General features: G+C 40.4%; 1 protein-coding gene and 1 long non-coding RNA gene across 5 annotated transcripts in view; both read left to right on the top strand.

Annotated features, from left to right (window-relative positions):
* adam19a (ADAM metallopeptidase domain 19a) overlaps positions 1–26,340 on the top strand; it is a 104,492-nt gene that overhangs the window by 47,918 nt on the left and 30,234 nt on the right. For 3 of the 4 annotated variants that reach the window (XM_080299761.1, XM_026158285.2, XM_080299762.1), the window contains 6 exons: positions 14,934–15,010; positions 19,349–19,532; positions 21,105–21,170; positions 21,824–21,895; positions 22,196–22,362; positions 24,930–25,014. In XM_080299761.1, the coding sequence (XP_080155887.1) occupies positions 14,934–15,010; positions 19,349–19,532; positions 21,105–21,170; positions 21,824–21,895; positions 22,196–22,362; positions 24,930–25,014 (651 nt within the window). Of the gene's footprint in view, positions 1–14,933; positions 15,011–19,348; positions 19,533–20,478; positions 20,643–21,104; positions 21,171–21,823; positions 21,896–22,195; positions 22,363–24,929; positions 25,015–26,340 lie in introns of those variants that run through there. The other variant, XM_080299763.1, reaches the window with a different exon arrangement.
* On the top strand, positions 5,024–7,013 carry LOC145426199 (uncharacterized). Its single transcript, XR_013906918.1, has 2 exons — positions 5,024–5,960; positions 5,992–7,013. It is a non-coding gene; the product is annotated as an uncharacterized LOC145426199 (long non-coding RNA).

Raw genomic sequence — 26,340 nt, forward strand, 5'->3', positions numbered from 1 at the left:
GCAGTCAGAAGACCTTACTGCAACAGTTTTCAGACGATTGCTCAGGTCACCGATACAGGCATGTTTGTTAGCCAGGGTTGCGGGTCTTACTGGTGGTTTTATACACAGCCTGTCCCCCTGCAGGTCATTTTGAGGACCTGGGAAATTGTCAACCAGTGGCAGCTCAGGGTCAGTTGACCTCTTACACTGACTACATGACACTACTGAGCAATTATGCTCCAAGTGTAGCCTCTTCGTAGGCCTGGCAACCTTGTCGGTTTGAGAGCCACGACTGACTTTTCTCAAAGCAGGCCCTTTTTGCTTTGAGTGTGCTTTCTGTTTGAGTTTCAGTCTCAAACAGTTAGCAACAAGGTGTCCAGGTTTGTGGCAGAAGAAACAAAGCTTCGTTCTGGGTCTCGAAACCACAACTTTTTCAGCCTCGTTAGCTGGCTCCCTCCTAGCTCTCCAAGATGTATTATAGTGAGAAGGGATGTCACATTCTACCGCATTTGTTTTATGAGTTAGGGTAAACTCATCGGCCAGTATGGCAGCCTGCTGTAAAGTGGAAACCCTCTGTTCGCTTAAATAAAGAGCAATGCACTTAGGAACAGAGTTTTTAAAATCCTCCACAAGCATGAGCTCACGTAACGACCCAAAATTGTGAACCTGGCTTGCAGAGCACCACCTACCAAAAAGCTTTGCCTTCTCCCGAGCAAAGTCAAGGTAGCACTGACCCTGTGCCAACTCCAAACCTCGAAAGTTCTGCCTATAGGCCTCAGGCACAAGTTCATAGGCTTGGAGGACAGCACTTTTGATCTTTTCATAAACTAGGCCGTCATGCCTAGACAGACCAGAACAAGCTTCCTGAGCCTTACCCGTGAATTTACACAGCAACATCAACCCCCACACGTCTTCAGGCCACTGTAATGCAGTTGCTATGCTTTCAAACACACTGAAGAAGCTCTCAACACTGGATTCACAGAAAACGGGAACCAGGTGGATGTTATTGCCCACAAACGAGCTTCTAGACACCTGTGCACTGATAGCTGTATCATCCATTTCGGGGGTGGAGAAGGCTTAGCAAACACACCCTAATTAAGACACTACCACACCCGTCTGCCAACTCACTCAGCAACTACTGAACAATTAACAGAAAACTACACAACTTACTTTAACTGACCAACTTACCTCTTGCCACACACACACATTAACAAATACAACTTACCCAGTTCCTAAGCACAACAACCTTTACCTACCTATCTTCTGGAGCATGCTGGGCTCGAGGCAACTTTAAAGGCAGAACTTCAGCGACCGGAGCCCTGAATTGCCTACCCCCAACAGGGAACTAATCCCCGCCCAGGATTACTCCGAAAATAAAAAAGGCAAAACAACAAAAGAGTGCCCGAAGGAAGAACTTAATAAGCTCAGCTGGACACTCACCTAACTTAACTGGGAAGTTGAATCTCTAAAGGTGAACAAAGCAAGATAATCAAAAACCAATTCCAACTCAAAACTCCCTTTTCAACAATCCCGGACGAGCCCCCACTTGTTACGTTCCCCTGAGGGGTCTAGGCGGTGAGGGGGGAGTAACAAAAAGTGACCGGGTTAGAAAAAGGAGTCAAGGAGGCAAAAAGGTTAAATCAACGAGTTTTATTAAAGTAGCTCAACTAAAAAAGACAGACAAGCCGCTATCACCATTTAAGAAAACAAACAAAACTCAGGCGTGGTCAATAAAGTAAAACGTAAGCCAAAAAGAAAGAGAGCAGGTCACTAGCTGCAAACCACAATAACACAGCTCACTAGCTGTAACCACTCACAAACACACTCATGGCACTCTGGCCCAGAGCTCACCTTTCCCTGGGCTTAAATACTTTTAATTACTGATGTGAGTCAGCTGTGTTACAGGGAAAGGTGGCACCTCAGGCAGAAGAAGTGGTGGGACACGCCCACACAGGCACCTTCAGGAGGAGGCCCTGCTAGGGCCGTAACAGGGACAAAAGTAAAACAATATGTCGGATGTGCCACGCAATGCTCAATTACATGGGTGGGAACTACTGCGTTAGCGCAGTTTGCTCGTTAACACGCACGAGGCGATACGCCGTAGCTCGTTAACAGAGATTTGCCGTGTTGTGGCGTTAACGTCACGGGTGGGAACAAAATGAATATGACTGCACATTTACGCCGACATCATCCTAGTGTAAAGACAGGTGGAAGCAGACAAAAACAACAAGCACGCATGCTACAAACTTTACCCGAGTCATTTAGACAGCCGTTAGCATGTGATTCTCCTTATGGGGACCTGATATGTTTAATATGCTGCTGAGAATATAGCCCAGAAGAAGTGTATAGTATAGCTTTTATTTTGGAAAGAGACATTTCTCTGTAATAAACTCTCTTTTCCAAAGATGAGTGATGTCTCGATTAGATTGACTTATTATTTTATCCCTTTGTTGTTTCAGCAACATTAAATTTAAAAACTGTACGTTTGAGTTAAAATATATATTTATTATTTTAATAAATGACAAATTAAAAAAGCATGAACATTTTTTTGTATCGAAAACATATCGACTCTGGTGTCACAGTTCGATATTTTTTCGATACAAAAAAAATGCGCTAACGCACTAGTTCCCACCAATATAATTGAGCATTGCGTGGCACATCCGACATTTTGTCCATGACGCGCTTACCTTCAGGGTCATACGTCACATGAAAACCAAAATAGTTCCAAACGCCAGATCTGAATGGGGGAGGGGGGGGGGGGGGGTTTCAATTTGCCATGTTGCAAGGAGAGCTTAACTTCGGTCTCCTAGCTTGCCCTGTGCTCAGTGAATCTGCGTTCTACTACTCCGCCTAGGCTGTACTGTCGAGCGCAGATCCACTGAGCACTCAACACAGACAGCATCGTCAGAAGGAAAGTTGATAAAATTAATTAAAAATTTTGTATTGTTCGATACATATGTGTACCGAACCAAAAGCACTGTATCGAACGGTTCAATATCGATACGAGTATTGTTGCACCCCTAAGATATATATATATATATATATATATATATATATATATATATATATATATATAACTCTGTCATGCTAGCTACTACACAGTACGAGTCATTGTAACTGACTGTAAAACGTAACGTTAGCACAGCGAAAATAAAATACACCTAAGCTTGGTTTATATCTGACCCAGATTGGCTGCAGTTCATAACTTCTTACCTGAAGTTCAGTTCCCCTGCCCCTCTGCCCAGCGACCTTGGGTCTCCCCTGCTCCTGCCTTCCCTTTCCCTCATCTACCTCTTGGCCTCCACCACTTACTAATGTTACTGAATCTGTGGAAGCTCCGCCATAGCCACCACCTGCCTGAAGGGCTTGTTTCTTATTGGCCCTTATTTTTTCCGCACCTCCTTTTCACTTTTTGTTCACCATTTTCTTGTCTTTGTCTGTGATAAGATTGCTTTCAGAGCCGTTGCCCGAGCAAGGGGGGGGCTGTAATTGTGCCAGCCCAGAGTCGATCATGACCAATTAGCCAATCCACCACCTTTCATTTTTTTAAACCGTTACAACCCCCCCCCCCCCCCAAAAAAAAAAAACAAACAAAACAAAAAACAAAACAAAAAACATCGGCCCATAACAACAAAAAATCACCAATGGCCCACCAGGAAAATGCCCGATGGCCAGTCCAGCTGTGCTGGGGTCCATTAATATCTATCAGACAATGCTCAGGAGATTTCTTTATGAGTCTGTTGTGGCCAGTGCCATCCTCTATGCTGTTGCATGCTGGGGCGGCAGGTTGACGGTCTCAGATGCCAATAGACTCAGTAAACTAATTCACAAGGCCAAGAATGTTGTTGGGACAGAGCTGGACTCCCTTAAGGTGATGTTGGAGAGGTGGATGTTGTCTAAGACAAGGACAATGCTGGACAAAACCTCCCACCCACTTCATGATATGCAGGACAGTCATAGGAGAACGTTCAGTGAGAGACAAAGGCTACGTTCACACTGCAGGTCTTAATGCTCAATTCAGATTGTTTTGATCAAATCTGACTTTTTTTGTCTGCTTGTTCACACTACAAATAAAATGTGACCGCAAACGCGCTCTAGTGTGAATCCTCAAAGCGGCCCACATGCCCAAAAGAAGACATCACACACAACACCCTCTGTTTAGACCCAGACCAAACAGTATTGTTTGACTGATGGCCCTTAATATAAAGACTTGTTGCGGACTTTACGTTTCCCAATTTTGCTTTAAGTTATAAAGTTATTTTGTTATTTACATATGGCCTACTACTATACTACTACTACTATCCTTATTGCTGTTTTAGAGGAGCGGTGCTGTTGGGTCTAAACTCAGACCCCGCTGTATCCAGGACTTATTCCCATGAAAGAAAAACAAGGCAACAGTGCTCGATCGATTTCTTGCGCAAGGGAGGCCCTTCCATCTGTGACCAGCACGTCGAAATGACCACAATGGTGGCCCTCCTCTCGCTGCCTTTTATTGACAAACTTCAAACAATAGTTTACAAAACACCTCCCCCTGCAACCCCGTTTGGTTACATAGACAAGGACTGTATGTAAATGTATACACTGTGTGTGTGTGTGTGTGTGTGTGTGTGTGTGTGTGTGTGTGTGTGTGTGTGTGTGTGTGTGTGTGTGTGTGTGTGTGTGTGTGTGTTAGACCTCCTGCTGACCAAAGGGTCGTAAACCCAGGAAGCTTACATCAAAAGAAACAGATCTTTCAGATAGGATGTATCTACAATAAAACCTCCCCCAGCACAGAGTGGCTGGAGAGGTGGTCAGAATCAAAGAGATGGCTTTGATCCTACTGCTTAAACTAAGACTATACAAATTTAAGAAACACAATGGCAACATTCAACAATTAGACTTAACATTTCCCTCCTTTTTGTCATTGTATACTTAAATTTCAACTTATGCACCCTTTGTTTGGACAGTGTTAGTATAGATTTCATTCATACACAGTAAACTACATCCTATACATAAGCAAATCAGTATCAACAGTTCAAAAACAGGAATTACTATTTTCAAAAGAAGATGCCACCAAGGACCAGACAGTAACCAAGCTATCCAGCCTTGTGGCAGATCTACTCCTGTCGTGCAATTCATTATGTATTTCTTCAAGTAAACAACTGAATGTCAAAGGTCAAACAAGAAGAATCATCATTCTCAAAAATCATATGTCTCTACAATCCATCTGTATACAGACATAGGCATTTAACCACATCAGTTGACTTTATTGTTTGTCCATGTGGCTCTCAGCTAACTTCAAAGTTGCAGCCTGGTCAACACCCTTCTTTATGACTCCTATCAACCCCCCAAATCTTCTCACTGTAGGCATCCTGTGGGGGTTAGAGTCAACTGGTGAATTATCTGCATTTACGACTCTTCTCCTGTCCTGTTGTCACCACAGAAAAAGCTTTGTAAAGGAAATTGGATCAAGGTGTTTTGATCTTCTTGGCTCAAAACCTCAAGTGTTCATGATGTAAATGTAGACAAAAGGCTTCTCTGTTTACATCCTTCTTGCAGAAGACAAAAGAATAGGTGATGTTGCCATGTTCCATGGTTAATCTCCAACTTGGGCTAATCCATTGTCCTTCATACACATAGGCAATTGGCCTGTTTCCAGTTCGTTTAACTGTATAATGTCCTGCAGCAAGTCATATTCTTTGAGTCAGACGAGCAGGTCTGTCCTACCAGAGCAGTTCACCTTCCCAGCTACTGGTGAATCAACCTTCCATTCAGGTTCAGAGCAGTTGAAAAGTTGGCAGTGTTCCTGGATGTGTTGCCAAAGCAACCAAACAAACTGTCTCGCTCTCAGTGATGCTATAGGGCCACAGTCCAGAAGAATATGTAGCCAGTGGCATCACAAGCATAACCATTGGTCTCGTTGTTTATGTGAGCGGTTGTGTTCTTAAACTGCCACCAGTAGTTGTTGAAAACCCATGCAGGTACTGGGTGTGGTTTGCTCTGTTCCAGTGCGTTCCCTGTCATCCCACTCAGGGTCCACAGGCACAAGAAGATGCACAGCACATTCCCAGCCATTCTGATGAGTACCTGTGGCTCAGTTGGTTTCTTCACCGGATTGAGACGAGGGGCCCTGGAGGCTTTCCCCCCCCTTTGTTCCCGGTCTTCCTGCCACTTACTCCGAGCTGGCCTGGATGTGTGTCACCTTCTTGCAGTGCGCTTGATATATCCAAGTGTTCCTTCCAGCAATCTTCACTGCTGTGGTCGTCGTCAGCAGCATCCGATATGGACCTTTCCATCGTGGACTGGACCAGCACTTCCTCTCCATGGCCTTATCATCATCCAATCTCCAGACTTCAGACTCTGCTCCTGCGGAGAAACAGAATCATCTTGCATTTGTGCTGTTCACAGAACCACAAGTCCATCGCTGGACCTCCTCTGCACTGTCACTTTTTGGAGCTTGGCACGCTCCCTCAGGTTCCATTTTGTGGGCGATCCTCTCAGCCACTCCTTCTCGTCATGGCACCCCACGACATCTACAAATTGAAAAAATGACACTCCTCTCGCCACACGGCTTTCGCCATGCGTCAACTCCCCAATGAGACATGTACAAGAGTGTTGCACCGTCTCCCTAAAACAATCTCCAGGGTTGGTCCCTTGGAGCAGCTTCACTCCAAGCTGTAACCCTGTGTAAAACATTAATCAGCACTTAAATGTTCAGCTTGTTTAACTCCCAGCTCCTGTATCTTAGAAGACAAAGTCTTAAATTTAAAACAACTTCACATTTGCAACCAACTATAGATCATAAGAGTAATAGAGTATTCAGCATCACAGAGACAAGTATCATTGCAGGTTTATTCTAAACTCATTAAACTCCTATTTTTCCCCATAATTTGTTCCAAATTATTTAACATCTCAACGTTATTCCACATTGTAATCAGTGAACTTCACTTATAGGCCATCAAAGCCTCATCTGAACATGGATGCACCACTTGCATAGGTTTAATACTTGTAAATAAACAGCTAATCACACAAATCACTGCAACAATAATAGAAAACATTGTTTAATGTTACTTCTGGACCCCACCTCTTGACGCATGGACACTCTCATGCGTCAACTCACCAAACCTGGATCCCTGCCTTAAAAACTGGCTCCACCAGGAGCCTGCATACTCAAGATCTGGAAATAAAATCAAACTTCACACGTATAAACAAGTATATCACAAGGGTAACAAGCATTCAGCATCAGCGAGACAAGTGTCATGTGCAGGTTTTCTCAAATCATTAAATCACTATTATTACCATAATTCGCCTCAAACATGGATCATCCCATGTGCTCAGTTAACATTAATGTAGTCGGTGACTTCTCTTAAGCAAAGTCACTCCACTCATATATTATTATGGGTCCAAAAGTGGCCAGCAAATGAGCCCATAATAAACTATTCCATAAACACCGTAATCTCTTATTTGTTTTACTCATGTCACTTGTCCGCTTCTGCCGAATCCTCCACAGCATTCTCAAAGAAACAAACATTAGCAATACACATTGACTGTGGTCAGACGGAGGTCAGACACAGGTCAACAGGTTCCAGAGGTGCCATAAAAACACCATAAAGTTAGCCATCCCTAGCCGTGGAAAGAATGTCATTCACATATAAACCCAGAAATCCTGTAGTGGGAAAGAACATCAACCAGTTGTCCTGGTATAAATCGCATCATCAATTCACATGAAGAACTGGCATGCTGTAAGAAAAGAAAATGCAAATATCAGCGCTTGTGCAGGCGTATGCATACTTTGTCACAGTTATCTCTGTGAGCAACACAAGCCTATGAATAACACACACATGGTAAATTCACAGACAGAGAATTTAAACTAAAAAGGTTAAATTTTCAGAGTTCACATAGTCATGTGACCCACAGGAGGAATCCTGTGGTCTCCTTCTGCTCCTGCAACAGAGACACACACAGAGATACATCCACACCTTTATCAGGTGGGGGTTGACTTCACAGAATGGTGTTAAGTCAGTCAGTCTTGTCAGCTTTTGTCAGTCAGTCAGTTCCCCATTTATTTTAAAATTCTCACTCATTCACTCAGTGATTCCTTCTTTTGCTAATTGTGGAAATTATCGTCGCATTCGTTTCCACGCTCAGCAAAACAACGTCATTTCAAAAAGAAAAATAATTTAGACTGGATTTCCTTGTTGAATCCTTTTGGACAGGAACTTGTTTCCTGATTGTCCCAAATAAGAGCCCATTTTAATTTTGGAGAAGCTCACTTTGCAACAGTTTTCTCGACGACGCTTCGGTTCTAATCGTGCAGATCTGCTCAAACAGAGATCATCAAACAAAACTTTCAGTGCACCATGAAAGTAACAAAATAAAAGAAAGAAAATAAAGGAAATCAAAGGAAAGAAAGGCCTTGTTTAAGTCATGACACGTGTTCTTCATGCCAGGGGAATAAATCGTAACAACCCAATTGGCAGGTTCAACTTTAGTAATAAAAGACAAATCAAACAGCCAGTTTAATCTCAAACATTCATCCAATCAGCCATACACACAACATACAGCTTAACCCTGTTGTCTTAGCACATAATAAGTTTCTTCTCGTGTGTCATGGTAAAACTTCTTCACACACCAGAAACTCACAATCAGCTCACTCAACTCACTCATTTAAGACCTCTCATCAGCATTCTGTTTTCTCCTCTATGATGCAACCATCTGTCCTCCTATAATATTCAGTCCACTAGTCTATGTATCACTTTCATCTCACTGGTGACTTGGACAAGATGACAAACAGAATCTCATGCTTACGATGCTGTCTGGTCTTCATGAGTATCATTGTATGTGTATATGCATGTATGGTTAATGCATTTTGCATTAACCATACATGAAAATCAGTATGTTTTTATGTTCATCTCTCATCACACTTTCATTATTCTCATCACTGCTTAAAACAACACACATCTCTCTCTGTTTTTCTTCTTTAACTGTACTTTTCTCCAAAACAGAAAATAGCATTACAGCTGTTTCAGACTGAGAAACACCAAACACTCTTCGTGCTATCATTCATCCACACAACTATTTTATTTCTTTTTGTCCACTGGGCAGGTGACCTGCAGAATCACGTCTGCCCCAGCTGGATACCTTTCACACACACCATGACGTCAGACACTCTCACACTCGCGGAATTGATCAGGAGAAAAACTTTCTTCATCTTCATACTCTGTTACAGAAACAACATATGTTTTTTTTTTTTTTATGTGTTGTGTCAGGGATGGATATGTAGTTGTAACGTTTGTGTTCACTAACTTTACTTTCTGTTTCCTACCCTGCCTACTCTGTCTTGGACTCAATGCTGCTCCTAATGTCTCTCCATACTCAGCCTTTAATTTCTCCTCCACCTCTGCCTCTGCTCTCTCACACTCTTCTCTGGCTCTACTTTCTGCTAACATTCTTGCTCTTCCTAATGCTTTTCTACGGTGTTGTTCTAAAGTAGTTGCAGTGGATTGAGCTGTTTCATCCTCAGGTTTCACAACTACTGCTTGCAATATTGCTCTTTTAACATTCTGTGCTTCTCTCGTCTTCTGAGTCTGCTCCAGCCACAACTTAACAACTGCTAACTGCAATTCCTTCCTCTGCTTCGCTTTACCTGTGTTACCTGCTACACTTACAGCTATTCTTTCTACCAGCATTTTACACTTAACTTCCACTAATGTCCCTTCAAATCCATATTTCTTACACCAACAACCTACATACTGCGTGCTGCCTGGTGAAAATTTCTCCATAAATTTTACATCTCCTTCTAAGGCATACTTACACATTTTATTCTCCATTACAAGACAACAATCAGCCACACTCACGCAGACCACGTCTGGCCCGCACACACACACAACATAGGCCTATCGCTTGCGTCTGCACGCACAGCTAGCGCTCTCTGTTGAAAACTCTCAAACGCCCCATATGGCGGAGAATTCAACTTTCGGACACTCTCCAATGCCCCAAATGGCGGAGATTCCAGACTCCAAACCTAGGTTCTCTCCACGCCCCAAATGGCGGAGAACTCTCTACGCCCCAAATGGCGGAGAAGCCTGCGTCTCTCTCACGCGGCTAGCGCGCTCCCGGACTCACGTTTAACGCACAGCCCGTAGCCGCTCTCTATTGTTTTGGGTCCACGTGCGCTCTCGTGACCAGCGCTCCCCCGGACTCAAACGTTTCACGCAGAATCACGGTGACGCGTTTTCTATCTAGGATCCTAAATTCATTCACACGGTTATAGAGACGCTCTCCGATTGCTTACCGTTGAGTTTCGTTTCGTTCACAGGAGAGTCCTAGAATCCCGTCAGTCGCCGTCCATGAGGGGAGTTCAGACGCTATTCCACCGGCCTGGTCATGAATTTAACACTCCAGGTCTTTGTCAGGCGGCGTGTCCTCTCTCCCCTCAGTGTGCGGCGAAATTCTTGGACTCCGGCTCGAAGGACCAATTAATGTTGGGTCTAAACTCAGACCCCGCTGTATCCAGGACTTATTCCCATGAAAGAAAAACAAGGCAACAGTGTTCGATCGATTTCTTGCGCAAGGGAGGCCCTTCCATCTGTGACCAGCACGTCGAAATGACCACAATGGTGGCCCTCCTCTCACTGCCTTTTATTGACAAACTTCAAACAATAGTTTACAAAACACCTCCCCCTGCAACCCCGTTTGGTTACATAGACAAGGACTGTATGTAAATGTTAGAGATGGCACGATACCACTTTTTTATGTCCGATACCGATACCGATATCATAAATTTGGATATCTGCCGATACCGATATGAATCCGATATAGTGTTTTTTAATCAACAAAACTGTTTTTTAAAATATCTTGCTGCATTTTGCAAGTCTGCAAGTTCATACTCAAGTTTAAAACAACAACTACACTAAAGCTATTCTGTTATACCTGTATACAAAAAAATATTTCATAGTTCAGCAATACTGATCAATCTAATAAACTTAGACCTACACCATCCTCCCTATTCTGGTATTTTAAAGAGTACTTAGCGTAAATATTAAGCAACCTAACTAATAGGGTTCCAACTCCCAGCAACAACAAAAAGAAATAAATAAAAAATAAGGAACCACCCCTCACGCGCCACCTCATGATGCTTAATCGACGTAATCAACCTTAATTTGATGCAGTGTGAAAAAAAATGCACAGAAATCAATTATTTTTCAAGAAATATTAAATAGATTCAACATCTTTCTTCAACAAAATTGCAGACTGCACAGATGGTACCTTCCCAAAGTAAAAAGTACTATAGCATACTAGGGTATATATTAGACTTAATAGTCACTATATACAGTAATTGACTTCTATTCATTTTACATCAAATTAAAACTTTGGGTGTCAGATAATTATTTATTAAAAGCTCGACATTTTAAATGAGAATAAGAAAGAAAAGTATGTCTTTGTGCCCCCTTTTCCCTGTTCATGCCCTATCGGCCCCCCTGGCTAAACTTTGCTAGATCCGCCCCTGCACAGTTACCAGCGTCAGCTACGTAGAAAAAGATCCTGGTGTAGAAAGAAATATTAAATAAATTCTAACAACAGCTTATCAAGCTTAAACGTTCTGCTGTTGTTCAGCCGCTGGTTTCCTCTTTCTGGTGCAAAGTGGGCCAAAAACAAACAAGAGACACGGACTCGCGACAGAAAAGCCGATCAGCTGATCATTTAAGCAGTTTCACGATTGAAGTAGCAGCCGGAGAGCGAGAGGCAGTCGCTTGTTAAGCTTAACGTGGGAATGCTTTACAAACATTCAGAGATGGACTTACACACTTGCTTTACTTCTCTCTGGGATAACTTTGTCGGAGATGAAATGCCAGGTTGCTAGCGAATCTCCACATGCTATCCAGACCACCGACAGGTCCGGCATGCCACAGCTGCTCTATCACGTGATGCATACTGCTCCGACTGCTAACGTTCTGAGGTGAGTTACGGCGTGTTGCAAGTTTTGCGAGGTGCTTTCGTGATATTTAATGGATCGGATTACATTTTTTTATTTTTCTCCGATATCCGATCCAGTAATTTAGGTCAGTATCGGACCGATACCGATACGTAATATCGGATCGGTCCATCTCTAGTAAATGTATACACTGTGTGTGTGTGTGTGTGTGTGTGTGTGTGTGTGTGTGTTAGACCTCCTGCTGACCAAAGGGTCGTAAACCCAGGAAGCTTACATCAAAAGAAACAGATCTTTCAGATAGGATGTATCTACAATAAAACCTCCCCCAGCACAGAGTGGCTGGAGAGGTGGTCAGAATCAAAGAGATGGCTTTGATCCTACTGCTTAAACTAAGACTATACAAATTTAAGAAACACAATGGCAACATTCAACAATTAGACTTAACAGGTGCTTCAAAGGATAGCTGCAGATTTCTGTCAGAATCTGCAGATTATACAGTACAAATATAATGTTCACGTTTCTCCAGCGCTGTCTTCCCAGCAGTTTCACTAACATCTACACGGGATGGCCAGGAAGCATTCACAATGTCTTCTCGGGCGCTGATAATTGCCGTCTGTCAGTTGTGACATGGCCATTCAAACAGCAGTCGCTTTCTAAAACATCAGATGTGTATCAGATTCAGTACCACATACGAAAGTGACCCAGGTCGGATTTGAAAATATCGGATTTGTGCTGTTCACACTGTCATACCATGATCACTATCATACCATGGGTCACATAGGGTCAAAAAAGTCGGATTTGATGCGCTTTCGCCTGCAGTGTGAACGTAGCCTAAGATCACCCAAATGCACCACTAAATGACACATGAAATCATTCCTGCCTGTGGCTATCAATGCTAACTCTAACCCTGTACAACTCCTCCACCTAATGCACAGTGCAGTAGTTACACCCTATTGCATATGCTCTACAGGGAAAATAACAAGCTTATAGTTTAGAGTAAAATGTCAATCATATATTCACCTCTGTAATATTCTTGATATTAATTATTTAGCTATTTATATATATTTGAGCTATTTGTTATATTTTGTAAACTTTGTAATATATTGGTATCATTTATTTTAGTTCAGTCTTTTCCTGATATTGTCTTGGAGCAACTGTAACCACATAATTCCCTTGGTGATTAATAAAATATTCTGATTCTGATTACTTGTCCTGATGGAAAACCACTGCCATGTCCTCAAACCAGAGATGCCAGTGTGAAACTAGTCAAGGTTAGGATTGTGAATACAAAGCCAAGGGTCCCCGAGAATTAGAGGTGTCAGCAGGGCTTAGTTTTTAACACTTCTTGGCCCACCCTAAAGCTCTTCTTTGTAGTAATTCCACCAGGCAGGCCATTCTTATGCTGTCAGAAATACAACTGTGCTGTTGAAACACAGGGAAACACTGAAAATCCACTACTAGTCTCTATTAGGACTGGGCGATATGACCCAAAAATCATATCTTGATATTCTTTAACTGGATGGCAACATATGATATATATCTCGATATTTTTTTAAAGCCATAAAGTAAGAATAAAAAGAGGGTTCTTAGTCAAAGCTGTGTCTATAAGATGTTAAACTGTGTGTCTTTTTCATAACAGTGACATGGTTGTATTTTCCTTAACTGAACGAGTCGTCAGTCATTTTTGCACAATGGGAGGAGGTGATGTCGCGTCGTCCATGTTTTCTACAGTCATTGGTAAAGACAAACGAGGCCCTGGTTGATGTGACTTCCTTGTTACGTGATTTGAATTGTTGAAAAGATGCAGGAAATACAGGAAATGTTTCGCATGATCTGGATCCGAGTTTAATGTAAATTAATAAAACACACCCTCCCAACTTGCCAAATGTCAGTTATGTCCAAGTCAGACAAGGACTTCCTTTAATTTTTGTGGACATATATAAATCAATATGTATTTATTTAAGTGTGTGTGTGTGTGTATTTCAATTGTCTAAGTATATATCTTTCCAAATGTGCTATTGGTATTAAATTCTCACCAGATGTAAGTAAAAAAAAACCATACATCCACACATACAAAACCCCCCCCCCAAAAACCATAGATATCTGTAAAAATGTGTAATAGTAGGAAATATATAAATCAATATGTATTTATTTAAGTGTGTGTGTGTGTGTATTTCAATTGTCTAAGTATATATCTTTCCAAATGTGCTATTGGTATTAAATTCTCACCAGATGTAAGTAAAAAAAAACCATACATCCACACATACAAAACCCCCCCCCCAAAAACCATAGATATCTGTAAAAATGTGTAATAGTAGGAAATGACAGAAAAAGTATTGAACACATTAAAAGGAAATCAACATAAACCAGACATAACCAGAGGGAAAACTGTTCCGGTTGATGGAAAACACTGGGGAAAACTGTGGCGTCACAAGAACAGTTTTTTTACGAGAATGGGAGCAAACACTTGCTCAGGTGAGGAATTGCTACTCTTAATCCACTGCTGTGAGACCTGCCTTCCTGAACAGACAGAAAGAAGGATGGTTGCGGACAGGAGCTGGCTGGCAGTGGTGAGGATGGAAGCTGGTGAAAGGTACCCTTAACTGTACTGGTAATATGTCCATATACAGGACATGGGCGAGGTTGCAATGGAATGGGCGAGGTTGTAAATTTTCTGAGTTAAAGGAAACTAACAAACCTAAAATCAATCATACAGAACAATACAGAAATAGAACAATATGGGAATCAGGAAAAATCATAACCACAAGGAAAACAAATTATATTTATAGAAACTACAAGCATAAATGACTTCTCAAAACTCAAAACAGTGAAGACTTAAAAGACTTCTCTGATGTTGTGCAGCCAGATGCAACCAAGTGAAAGGAGGAGCTGTTCAACTTTGTCTATGGTGACATCCTGAATAACATCCAGAAGTCTCTCTAACAAAATCCATCACACCGAAGAAACAATTCTGTATTTTTGTAGAGCTTTTTTGCTAATGAAAGATGGAGATAATGTTTCTAAATCTTTTCTCTTTCAGGATCATTGCTTTTACCATGGCCATGTAAGAAAACATCCAGATTCCTGGGTTGCACTCCGCACATGCTCAGGATTCAGGTACTGTCCCTACCTCATGATTAATTGTTGTTACACTGTATCAAGTGTTATTAGGTGAACATAAACAAACATTAATCTATCTTTTTTTCATTTATCTGGTGCCACGTCACTGGTGTTATATATGTGTTATACAAGCTATCGCCAGTAGTGGTCACCATGTAATGTGTGTGTATCTTCCTGAGGTATAATGAATAAAAAGAAGAAGCCTGAATGTAAACAGCTAACGTGTTTATCTGTCTGGCTCTGTATAACTCCTGCTTAGTTAATGACACAAACAGGGGAAAACATAACAGCGGGGATAACCTCCACCTTTAGGCGTGCTGGCATACTATCCGCCACCTGATCCAACTCACCACCTGGTTGGGATCAGCTGACAGTTCAGCTCTTTTCTTCATCTGTGTCCAGAACTTATGGGTATAGATCCGATGATACAATTACAAAAGCAATCGTGTATTCCACAAATAGGAATGCACATTGTATTGCCTATTGCTGCACCTGTAAGAGACAGAAAAAGCAAAACAAAACAAATGTACAGCACACAAAAAAATACAGAGATACATAAATCTACAATATTCCTATAGTGTGTGTGTGTGTCTGTGAGAGGGAGAGAGTGAGTGAGTGTGAGAATGCCTGTGTCTTTGTGACAAATTTACTTGATAATGAGGGTGAGAAGCTGCAGCAATGCCCTGCAGAAACCTGGGGCAGACAGAGATAAAACCAGTACAACCACGCTATCCGCAGCTTCCAAGAGTACCAAAGGCCACCACTAGCACCCCAGGGCCACATCTCAAGACCGTCAAGCAGCACCCACCCCAGTCCTCCACCACCACCAACTGAGGTAGATGCACAGGCCAAACAGCAACCGCAGCTCTCCAGCCCTCAGGAAGACCGCCAGTCACCTGCAGCCCAGGAGACCACCACCATCCACCTCCAATTCAAATAGGGAAACGAGACTACAGCAGATCACCCCCACTAAGTAATGGAATTGATCAGTGGGAACCAGAGAGAGATAAATTCATCCAGTTGGTGTTTTGAGGAGACAGACATTTTCTCCAGACCAATGTGGTCAAGAACTAAATCTTTATATTGAACACATAAGCATCAGGCTTTTCTTGGTGATGCATAAGGAAGTAAGGAGTACACATGATGTATTTGCTTCCATATCTAGTTCACTTATGTTAACTATGTTATGTTGCACAGTGAGGTTGAGATATAGCAACTAAACCACGTGGTTAGGTCTTCACATATCTTCTGCAAGAACTGTTGGACAGGCATGCAGAACCATATAGCATGCACATAGCTCTCAACAGAGTTGTCTTTGCAATAGGTGCATATGTTCGATTGTGTAAGACCCATTGGGAACAACCTTTGTACCGTGTAGTGTGTTCTATAGAGATTATTGTGTAAGTTGTAAGTTGGGGCATTTAGTCATTTTTAAACAATAGCTTATAGCATTTTTGATCACCGTTTGGGCAGGTATTTAAAACATTTTGTTACCCAAGTAGGTATTTCTTGATTCAGTTGACCAGGATTGAATGTTTCTTCTATGATGGATTTCAGTTGATGATATTCAAGAATGTCACATTTGCTCAGTCTATGTTTTGATAGTTCTTCAAATGAAATGAATTTTCCATCTTGTATAACATGTTCTAAATTTTTTAAATCCCTTTCTCATACCATGATAAAAAACTTAGTATACCCTTTTTCTGAAAAAACAACTGGATTGTTCCAAAAGGGTGTTAGTTTACATGGAATAAGCGAAGACTTAGTTGTTTTTAGGAATTCCCACCAGGCTGTCAGAGAAGTGTTTATGTTGAGGCTTTTAAAGTAGTTATGCTGCTTAATACTGGAGATGAGGAAAGGCAGATTACAGATTTTTGCTTTTGCACAGAATGCTTCTTCTAGGTCCAGTGAATGATTGTCTAATAATTTTATTTTTCAATTTTTCAAATTATTTTATTTATACAGCACCAAATCATAACAACAGTTGCTTTAAGGTACTTTATATTGTAAGGTAGACCCTACAATAACTCATACAGAGAAAAACTGCCTTCTGCGATGACCCGTTGGGGTGAGAGAAGGAAGACAGGATAAAGACATGCTGTGGAAAAGAGCCAGAGCATAACTAAGGGAGGATTCAGGGTCACCTGATCCAGCCCTAATTATATGCTTTAGCAAAAAGGAAAGTTTGAAGCCTAATCTTAAAAGTAGAGAGTGTCTGTCTCCTGAATCCAATGTGGAAGCTGATTCCACAGAAGAGGGGCCTGAAAACTGGAGGCTCTCCCTCCCATTCTACTTTTAAATACTCTAGAAACAACAAGTAACCCTGCAGTGTGAGACCAAAGTGCCCTAATGGGGTGATTTGGTACTATAAGGCAGCTGTTCCCAACCCCCGGGCCAAGGACCGATACCGGTCCATGAGTCGTTTGGTACCGGGCCGCAAAAGTTGAGGCTCGAGTGTGAAATATATGGTTTTCAGGGTTTTTATCGTTAACTTGGTTTCCCTGGGTCTTTCCCATGTTGTAATTGTGTGTCTTATTTTGAAAGAAATATTTGCATGTTACCATAGCAACCAGAGAGCATTAAAGGGCAAGAAGAGGATGTTACTCTCAATGTTGTTGCCGCATTTCAGGAGGACGCTGCTAACGGAGTTACACAATTACACAGTGATTTCGCGGTTATTATTATATTTACAAAATACCACAGTTTTTGTCTTGGTCGTATCATTTTATTTTGTTGTAATTATCCGTGACACCTTAAACGGCGGTCCGTGAAAATATTGTCTGATGTTAAATCTGTCCGTGGCACAAAAAAGGTTGGGGACTGCTGCTATAAGGTCATTAGCCCTTTAAACCCAAACCTGCAGGACACCGGCCCTCGAGGCCTGGAGTTGGACACCCTTGCTAAAAAGGGGTTAGGGTTTAAAGGGTTAAGATAAGATGGGGACTGATTATTCAGGACCTTGTATGTGAGGAGCAGGATTTTGAATTCAGTTCTGGATTTAACAGGGAGCCAATGAAGAGAAGCCAATATAGGAAAAATCTGCTTTTTCTAGCCTCTGTCAGTACTCCTGCTGCAACATTTTGCATCAACTGAAGGCTTTTCAGGGAGTTTTTAGGAAATCCTGATAATAATGAATTACAGTAGTCCAACATAGACTTAATAAATGCATGAACTAGTTTTTAGCGTCACTCTGAGACAGGATATTTCTAATTTTAGAGATTTTGCACAAGTGAAAGAAAGTAGTCCTGCATATTTGTTTAATATGTGCATTGAAGGACATGTCCTGGTCAAAAATGACTCCAAGGTTCCTCACAGTGTTACTGGAGGCCAAGGTAATGCCATCAAGAGTAAGAATCTGGTTAGATACCATAGTTCTAAGATTAATAATAAGCTTAGTTTAATCATTTTGAAACGTATATCAATCTTTTGGATTGGATGTAGTGATAAATGTCTGTATTTTAATGTCTGAGTTGGCTGGAAGTTTCACTCACATGTAACTGCTTCACTTCTTGCATGCATTACCTGGCTACAAGCACAAGTTAACTGAGTAGGCTAGTAGCAGGTCAAATTAGCTTAGCCTTAAGAACGATGATGCATCTCCTTTTGTTTGCTGGTAGTATGGTGATGCTTTAGTCTTTAGTCTGGGATGTGATATCCTTCTTTTCCTAAATGGCAAGATTGGAGGGAGGTCTGAAGAGAGCCACAGATACTTCATCCTAATTTGTTCTGCTTCATGCCGTACTAGTTTATTAATCCTTATTCCCGTGGCTGTTATATGAGCAGCTGTTGTGAAGATATGGCAAATAAAATCCTTTTGGCTACAACAGGGGTCGGCAACCTTTCTGATGATGAGTGCCATCTAAAATATTCTCAAAAGCAAATGTGCTATGTCAACCGTTGCATAAACAATAAATTTAATAACGCTGCATATCAACAGTTAAACACTACATAGAGCAACTTTATTGAACTATATTTTTTGACACATGTTGGCAAAGTGCAGATCAGCTATTTTCAAAAAACACGTTTTTATACATAACAAGAACACCAAAGGAAGCATACAACAGAAAATGCAAATGCTATTTAAGGTCTCATCACAACAGTGACATGAAAAAATAAACTGGGCCTATATGACATTGGTTAATACAGGGATGTACATGTTAATGTGAATCCTGCCCCTGCTTTGCATTTGCCGGTTGTGTTATCTGGGGATCACATTTTGTAACTCACACAGGTCTTCAGCAGTCAGACTGCTATGGGAGGCAAAACAAGTCTGTATTTTTTGTCTATCTTTGTGCTTCAATTCAAACTGCAACACTTTTTCCCCCTTTTACACAGAGGGCTGATATCACTGAATTCTAGTGACACCTACTACCTGGAGCCAATCAGCAGTGTAGATCCAGTCTACCACTCACTGTTGAGTACCATGAAGCTGCCAATTAAGGGTGGAAGCTGCTACCACATGCATCACACCACACAGCCCAACCTTTTCTCTAATCTGCTCTCATCATTTCATTCAAGGGTGAGTCTTCCAGAAATCAGTGGTACACCTTTTCTAAACCAAATTGGGTTGATTAAGTCAAAAATTACATTAGGTTTATATAGACAGATCTGGAACAGAGAAAAATAATGAATTACTCCCCCAAAAGGGAGAAAGCACAACCAGAATATGTGTAGCCACCTCAAACAGGATTTAAACCAGAAACCTTCTCTCTGTGAGCGAATTTCTAAACCACTCCACCACCATTCAGTCTATTTTGTAGCTTTCATGTCTGTGTCAAAGCACTTTCTCTAAAGGTACCACTGGCGTCTATGTTCTCTTGCTAAAAGTATTTACTTACCTGCCTTCACACACGAATTACTTGAGTGACATCTCATTCTTAATCCATAGGGTCTAATAAAACGTTGGCCATCCCTTTGCAGCTATAACAGATTCAGTTCTTCTAGGAAAGCTTTTTACGAGGTTTAGGGGTGTGACACAATAAGACCTAATTTATTTCAAAGATGTTTCATTGGACTAAGGCCAGGACTCACTGCAGGCAAGTCAAGTTTGTTTGTTTGTTTGTGATGCAACAACAAAGAAAAGAAAAAACACAATCAAACAAAGCATAAGGAAAACAGGAATATTTTAAATGTAATTCTTCCCTCAAATTGTATCCCACATTCCTTTTAGAAAACAGATTTATAATATTGTCAGGAAGGTTGTATATTGCTTAATACATAATTTGTTCAGTGTAAAAATGAACCAGAAACCAAGAAACTCATGATCTTTTTCTATTTCCACACCATCTTTGTGAATCTGTGCTTATGAGTTAATTTGAAAATTCCCAAATAACATGATTTTAGTTTTGCTTAGATTCAATCATATTTTGTTCTTGTCAAACCATGTTGTCTTTTTGTACATTTCTAAAGCTACCATGGAGGTGCTGTGTAGCAGTCAGAGGTAGGACTTAAATACAGGACTCCAATGAAACGGTTCAACTGAGAGAGGCAGCTTTTATTTGCTGTGGAAAACTTTAAATGGAACACGGAGACGAGTCACTAATACGAGAAATGTGGAATGCAGAGACCACACCCCTGCCTCACACCCCCACTGCCCAATAAGGCCGGGGCTCTGGGTCTCTTCCACAGTGTATGTTATGTTTAGCTTTGTCGTCCTCCTGTCAGCCCCAACAGGGCAGTTGGCAGCCTTCAACTGCTTGATCATAGGGGGTTAACTGTTGACTGTTGTTGCTATTTCATATAATATAATATAATATAATATAATCATATAAATACAATTGATTGATTCAATATTTTGTTTTTGTTTACTGCTTTAAAGGATCTCTTTTAGTGCTGAGCAGTTATATCTTCATCCAGTGTTTTTCCCCATAGTTCACTGTCTAAATATGTATAATATTTCATGTCAAGTCTGTGACAGCCTTTTTACACCTTTTCTGCACATTCGTCCACTCTAATGGACTGACAAGTATGTGTCTCTTAACATTTTAGGTATTCCCTATCTCCTATCTTTGTTTGAGAGTGTTTTAGCCCATCAGTTTATGTTACTGTATTTATAAACATGTTGCTCCTTCCTTCTTCTCTTTAATGACAGGTTAAAAGGAATACCTTGGGTACGACTAAGTACATTGAACTGTACATTGTGGCGGATAATACATTGGTAAGATGACTCATCACCTGCCTTATTCATGCCCAAGCCGATTATTCCTGTGCAACTACAGGAATAATCTACTACTACATTTGTCTGCTAAGATCAAACTCACACAGCAGGATGGACACTCAGTTACATACTAAACAATTATGTAATTCAAGATAATATGACTCTTTTATATGGACAATTCTAAGCTTATCTAGTAGTTGTACTGAGGCAAAAGTAAGTGGAGTTAGTATTTGTCTGCTTAATGTGGGGATAGATTTAGGTTGAATTGCCAGGTGGACGGACTTTCAAATGGTTGTTCCGCAGTAATTAAATACTATGTCTCAATTGAAGTACACTTTGGGCTCCTGCCACATTTAAGGCGACTGGAACACAATTCATTAAAAAATACTGACAGTATTCTCGCCAGTATTCTTCTTGATGTTTATTAAAGGGAAAAACACATTTTAGTTGTAAACCACCATCAGCATTACTAAGATCCAGCAGTGTATACAATGTTCAGAGATTCTAAGTTGGGCAAAGTGTTATAAAATATATTTACCAATAAGAAGACTGAAGTCCTCTCCCACTCTAATTGGTATCAGTCGGGATTAATTGTTTCTAAAATGTTTTACATTTTCCCCTCATGGCTAACATTCATTTATGTAATCGTGCAGTTTCAACGGCAGAATCAAGATTATGAAAAGACTAAGGCGAGGATAATGGAAATTGCTAATTATGTGGATAAGGTAAGGATGAGGGCTTCTGCAGTTCACTCCTGTTCTCCAGAGAACAGACAGTTTGATTCAACAAGCTATTGTTGCTGGGTCCACATATATTTCCTTGTCATGTATTAGTTATCTACTTTGAGATAACTTTTATGTTCTAAATCCGTAGTGATTGAAAACACACAAATACAGTACTTAATATGACTTCACCTGTCAGTAGTTTTAATATTGTGACAGTCACTAGTAATAGTTGTTGTTGTTTTTTTTTATTTGCCATTTGGAAAAATGTAGAAAAATAATATCTGTTGTGTCTATGTTCAGTTCTACAGGGCTCTGAACATCCGTGTGCCTCTCATTGGTCTGGAGGTTTGGACTAAAAGAGATCAGTGCATCATCACCGAGGAGCCAAATGCAACCCTTTGGTCCTTCCTCCAATGGAGACAGAAGCTAAAATCACGCAAGAAGCATGACAATGCCCAGTTGCTTACGTAAGAAACATACCACAGCACTGAGCCAACACCAGACATGTAGAAAACAAAATCATGTTGTTTACATCGGGTCTTTCACCTCTGTCTGAAGCATTTTTGTATTTCAAGCAGGAACTTTAAATCATTTTCATACCTGTTGGAATCAAAATAATATTTTTCTTGTCAGTTCACAGCTACCTTTTCAGTGATCAGTTGGAAACAGAGTGGATATGCCGACTGTGGTTTTTCATTAAAAAAATAGTTATACTATACAGTCAAGGGAAAAATAATGTGTCAAGTATACCCAGTGATTTAACAGTGTGTAAAACCAGTAGCAAGTAGTAACTTGCAGTAATCACTTTCTGAATGACTCTCACATCATTGTGAAGAAATGTTTTACAGTTACTCAGGAAGATTGTGACATTTTGTTAACATACCACTGAATGCCAAAAATTCAGCTTCTATCGAGGTGACTACATTTTCTCAAAAATAATTAATGAAATGATTAGCAGCACCTGGCTGTTACTTATCCTTTAAATTCCTGTGTACTCAGTTTTACACATATATGCCTCTGCATAAGGTCCTGTGAAAACATATTTTCATGACTTTAGTATACAAATTCAGTATGGCTTCATTGCTGTCTGCGGAATAAATGCTAAATTTATTTTATGAATCCATTCAAGTGGTTTACATAATAGACATTTGTTCACTTTTTCATATTCTTAGTGACTTTACATGGACTTGCATGACAGAAAATGTGACCTTTTTTTCATTGACAAGAAGTTTAAAAAAAATATTATTTGTTAAAGGTCTATGAAAGAATGTGTGACTTTCTTTTGTCAAATAAGTCAAGAATTGGGGTGGCTGTGAAACTGATTAGGCTCCAACGTTTATCTTTTGTTTATCTGAAACTGGGTCACAGTGTCAGCAGACTAAGTGGAGTATTTCCAGCAAGCCTTTACAGTGTTGTGATACAATACTGCAATGGCAGGAAGTAATATCTCTTATTTCAACCACCTACAAATTATATTTTTAGTATTCTTAGAATTTACTGCTCCTATCACAAGACGACAAAACAAAAAAACAAGAGGAGAAAAACAACATCCAGGACTCAGACTCTGTAGAGGCTCTCTCAGTGAGGCCTGTGATTAAAATCACTGTTATTCTTCATTTTTAATTCAACATATTTATTGTTTATGTATTTTATTTATATTCAACATGCCAGTATTGAGCAATTGAGCCAAGCCAACTTTATTTATAAAGCACTTTAAAAACAGGGAGTACTGACCAAAGTGCTGAACATAATTCAGTTCAATTCAATTTTATTTATACACAACAACAGCAGCCTCAAGGTTCAAGAGAAGTAAGCCAGGATAAAAGAAATGCTGTGGAAGAGAGCCAAAAGATTAATAAAATATAAGTACTATAAATAAAATACATAGTAAAAAAAACCAGTAAAATTATAGAACATCAATATCAAAATGAACATTCTAGACTGGGTTTAAAAGCCAAACCGAAAAGGTCGGTCTTTAGACCAGATTAGAAAACACAAGCAAAACTTTAATCATGATGGAGAGGTGATGGCATCTCTGACCATGTTCAGTCTAATAAATCAGGGAAGTTGAGCAGGTGCAGGTTCAGCAGCATGTCTGAATGTAATACATTTAATTATTACATTTTTGTTGTTAAGCATTTTCACAGCGACTCTAAAGTGGCCTGCCGTCTGTCACTGCCATTTGTGTTTGTGTTTGTGCTGTTTCTGGCACTTGTTACTCAAATTGTAAAATCAATAATATTGGATCACCATTCACGGGGGAAACGCAGTGGTAAGCTGGAAAGTGGACATCTTCGTCTGCTTATGGATTGGCTCATCGCCTCTTTCCTTCCCGGTCTACACCTGGTAGGTACCTGCTGCCGGACCCAAAGAGCTATTCCGGCTGTCACAGCCCCGTTGCTTGGCACCAGAGAAAGCACCAGGTGATCCAGGAGAGAAGGACAATTGCTGCCCAAGCATCATAACATTGGTGTAACCTTGGTGTAACACTCCCACTTTCCCATGTGGTTACTTGGGAAAATGAATTACCCATCCATGCATTATACTGTGAAAGCATCCGATGTAACAGGATTGATCTGTAATTGTTTCACTGAATATCAAGCTCAGGAGAATTGTATTAAATCAGTTGCACTCAACCTCTGTGATGTTTAGACCTGGGCTGATAATTAGCACAGTGCCATGTGTCTCTGCACTCACCATTGTATGATGAGCCTCTGGCAGTTGGTTAATATATAAACTAATAAATGCTTATAAAACAAACAAAAGATTTTGCTTCCAATAGAGCAAAAAACTCAAAATAGTAGCAGGAGCAGCACAAATGTTAATTAGAAAAATGTAGACTCGGTGATTAGATGTGCTGATACATTAGGATCTGTTTTGTTTTCATTATTCAGTCAGAGCTTGATTCTGTTTTAGCATGCCAAGAGACCAACTGCATTCAGTGCATCCACTGTGGACCCCGAAGTGAACAGGAAGAAGGTTGAGGTTAAGTCATAATTCACTCTGTTTCTCGTGTTTTTTCTCTGTGTGAAAGGGGTGTGACATTCAAGGGGACAACTATCGGCATGGCACCACTGGAGGGGATGTGCAGCCTGGAAAACTCTGGAGGCATCAATGTGGTATGTGGAAATACATTTCTACTTTTCTTTCCTTCTTCCTCCTCTTTTTCTCTGTCTTCACGTCATGTAATTTTTTCCTGCTCGCTTCACTGTCTGTTTTTGGGCATGGAGAGTATCCACTGAAATATCACTGACCATCTTATTTGTATTATCAGATGGTCAATGATCCAGGTTAAAAGCCCACTAATTAACAGGCTTATATAAACAGGTAAATTACAAATCCAGAGGGTTTTTTTTCTAATTTTTAGCTTTTTCATTTTCTTATAATAATTCACAGCTGACATCATTCTGCTTTCTAGCAACAGCTGAATTCAAAAGAAAAACTTGCTGTACTGCTCAGATAGCGAGACAGCCGCTGCTCCTAGAGAAGCCTTTAGTATCTGACTCAAAATAAATGTTGTTGATGTACCCCACATATTATTGGGATCACTGCAGTCTGAAATAATGGAATAAAAATCCCAAAAAAGTTTATTCTGTTCACCTGGACGTAGCGTTTTAAGTGGGAGAAACATTTTGTCACTCATCGAAGTGATGATAAATGAGCCGCTCAGTCTCAGCTGACTGCAGGTTTCCCTAACCTTTTAAACCATACATACTGACTGAAACTAGTACAACTGGCAAAAAATGGGCTATGAGGTCAGTTTCTTCATTAATATGCAAATTGTCATGACCTGGTTGACTGAGCATCCATTTAGACACTAGAAAAATAATTTTATTTTGTTTATCAAGCTATTGTTAATGGGACATGGACATGCCCACGAATTGAGGCATGTGTAAACCGTGTGTAAATCGTATGTGCGTGTTATGCCTGTTGATGTCTACATTATTTTCTGACATGAAATTTTGAGACAGGAGAAAGTACTGGAGATGGTTCTTTGGTATTAACGAACTGTAATATAGAAGTTTTAAAAAAAATCAAGAGCTCTGTGTGTTGCGAGTCTTCTAGGCTTAGCACCCCTCTGGCCATGCTGGAAACACACTCACTCATTTTGTTACTTTAATAAAGATATAATTTAATGTATGTTAAAAGTAACAAATTCATTCTTTAAACATGTCAGTTTGAAAAGTTAACAATCAAAAAAATAATATATCACTGAAAAAGGAACACAAAGTTAGACAATCAGTCAAACAAATACAAATTTATAACCAGGAGTTTTGAGATACAACATACAAATCCACAGTTCAACTTTTAACTTAGATGCACTAAAATCATTTTAATAGACTTAACAATAACCATAATAACCTGGCCCAACCATGAAGTCAGCTTACTTTGACACACCCATATTAAATTAGTTTGAACATATTGTTGATAGACTGCATCACATA

Source organism: Astatotilapia calliptera, chromosome 3 (assembly GCF_964374335.1).
Source record: "Astatotilapia calliptera chromosome 3, fAstCal68.1, whole genome shotgun sequence".
Classification (NCBI taxonomy): domain Eukaryota; kingdom Metazoa; phylum Chordata; class Actinopteri; order Cichliformes; family Cichlidae; genus Astatotilapia; species Astatotilapia calliptera.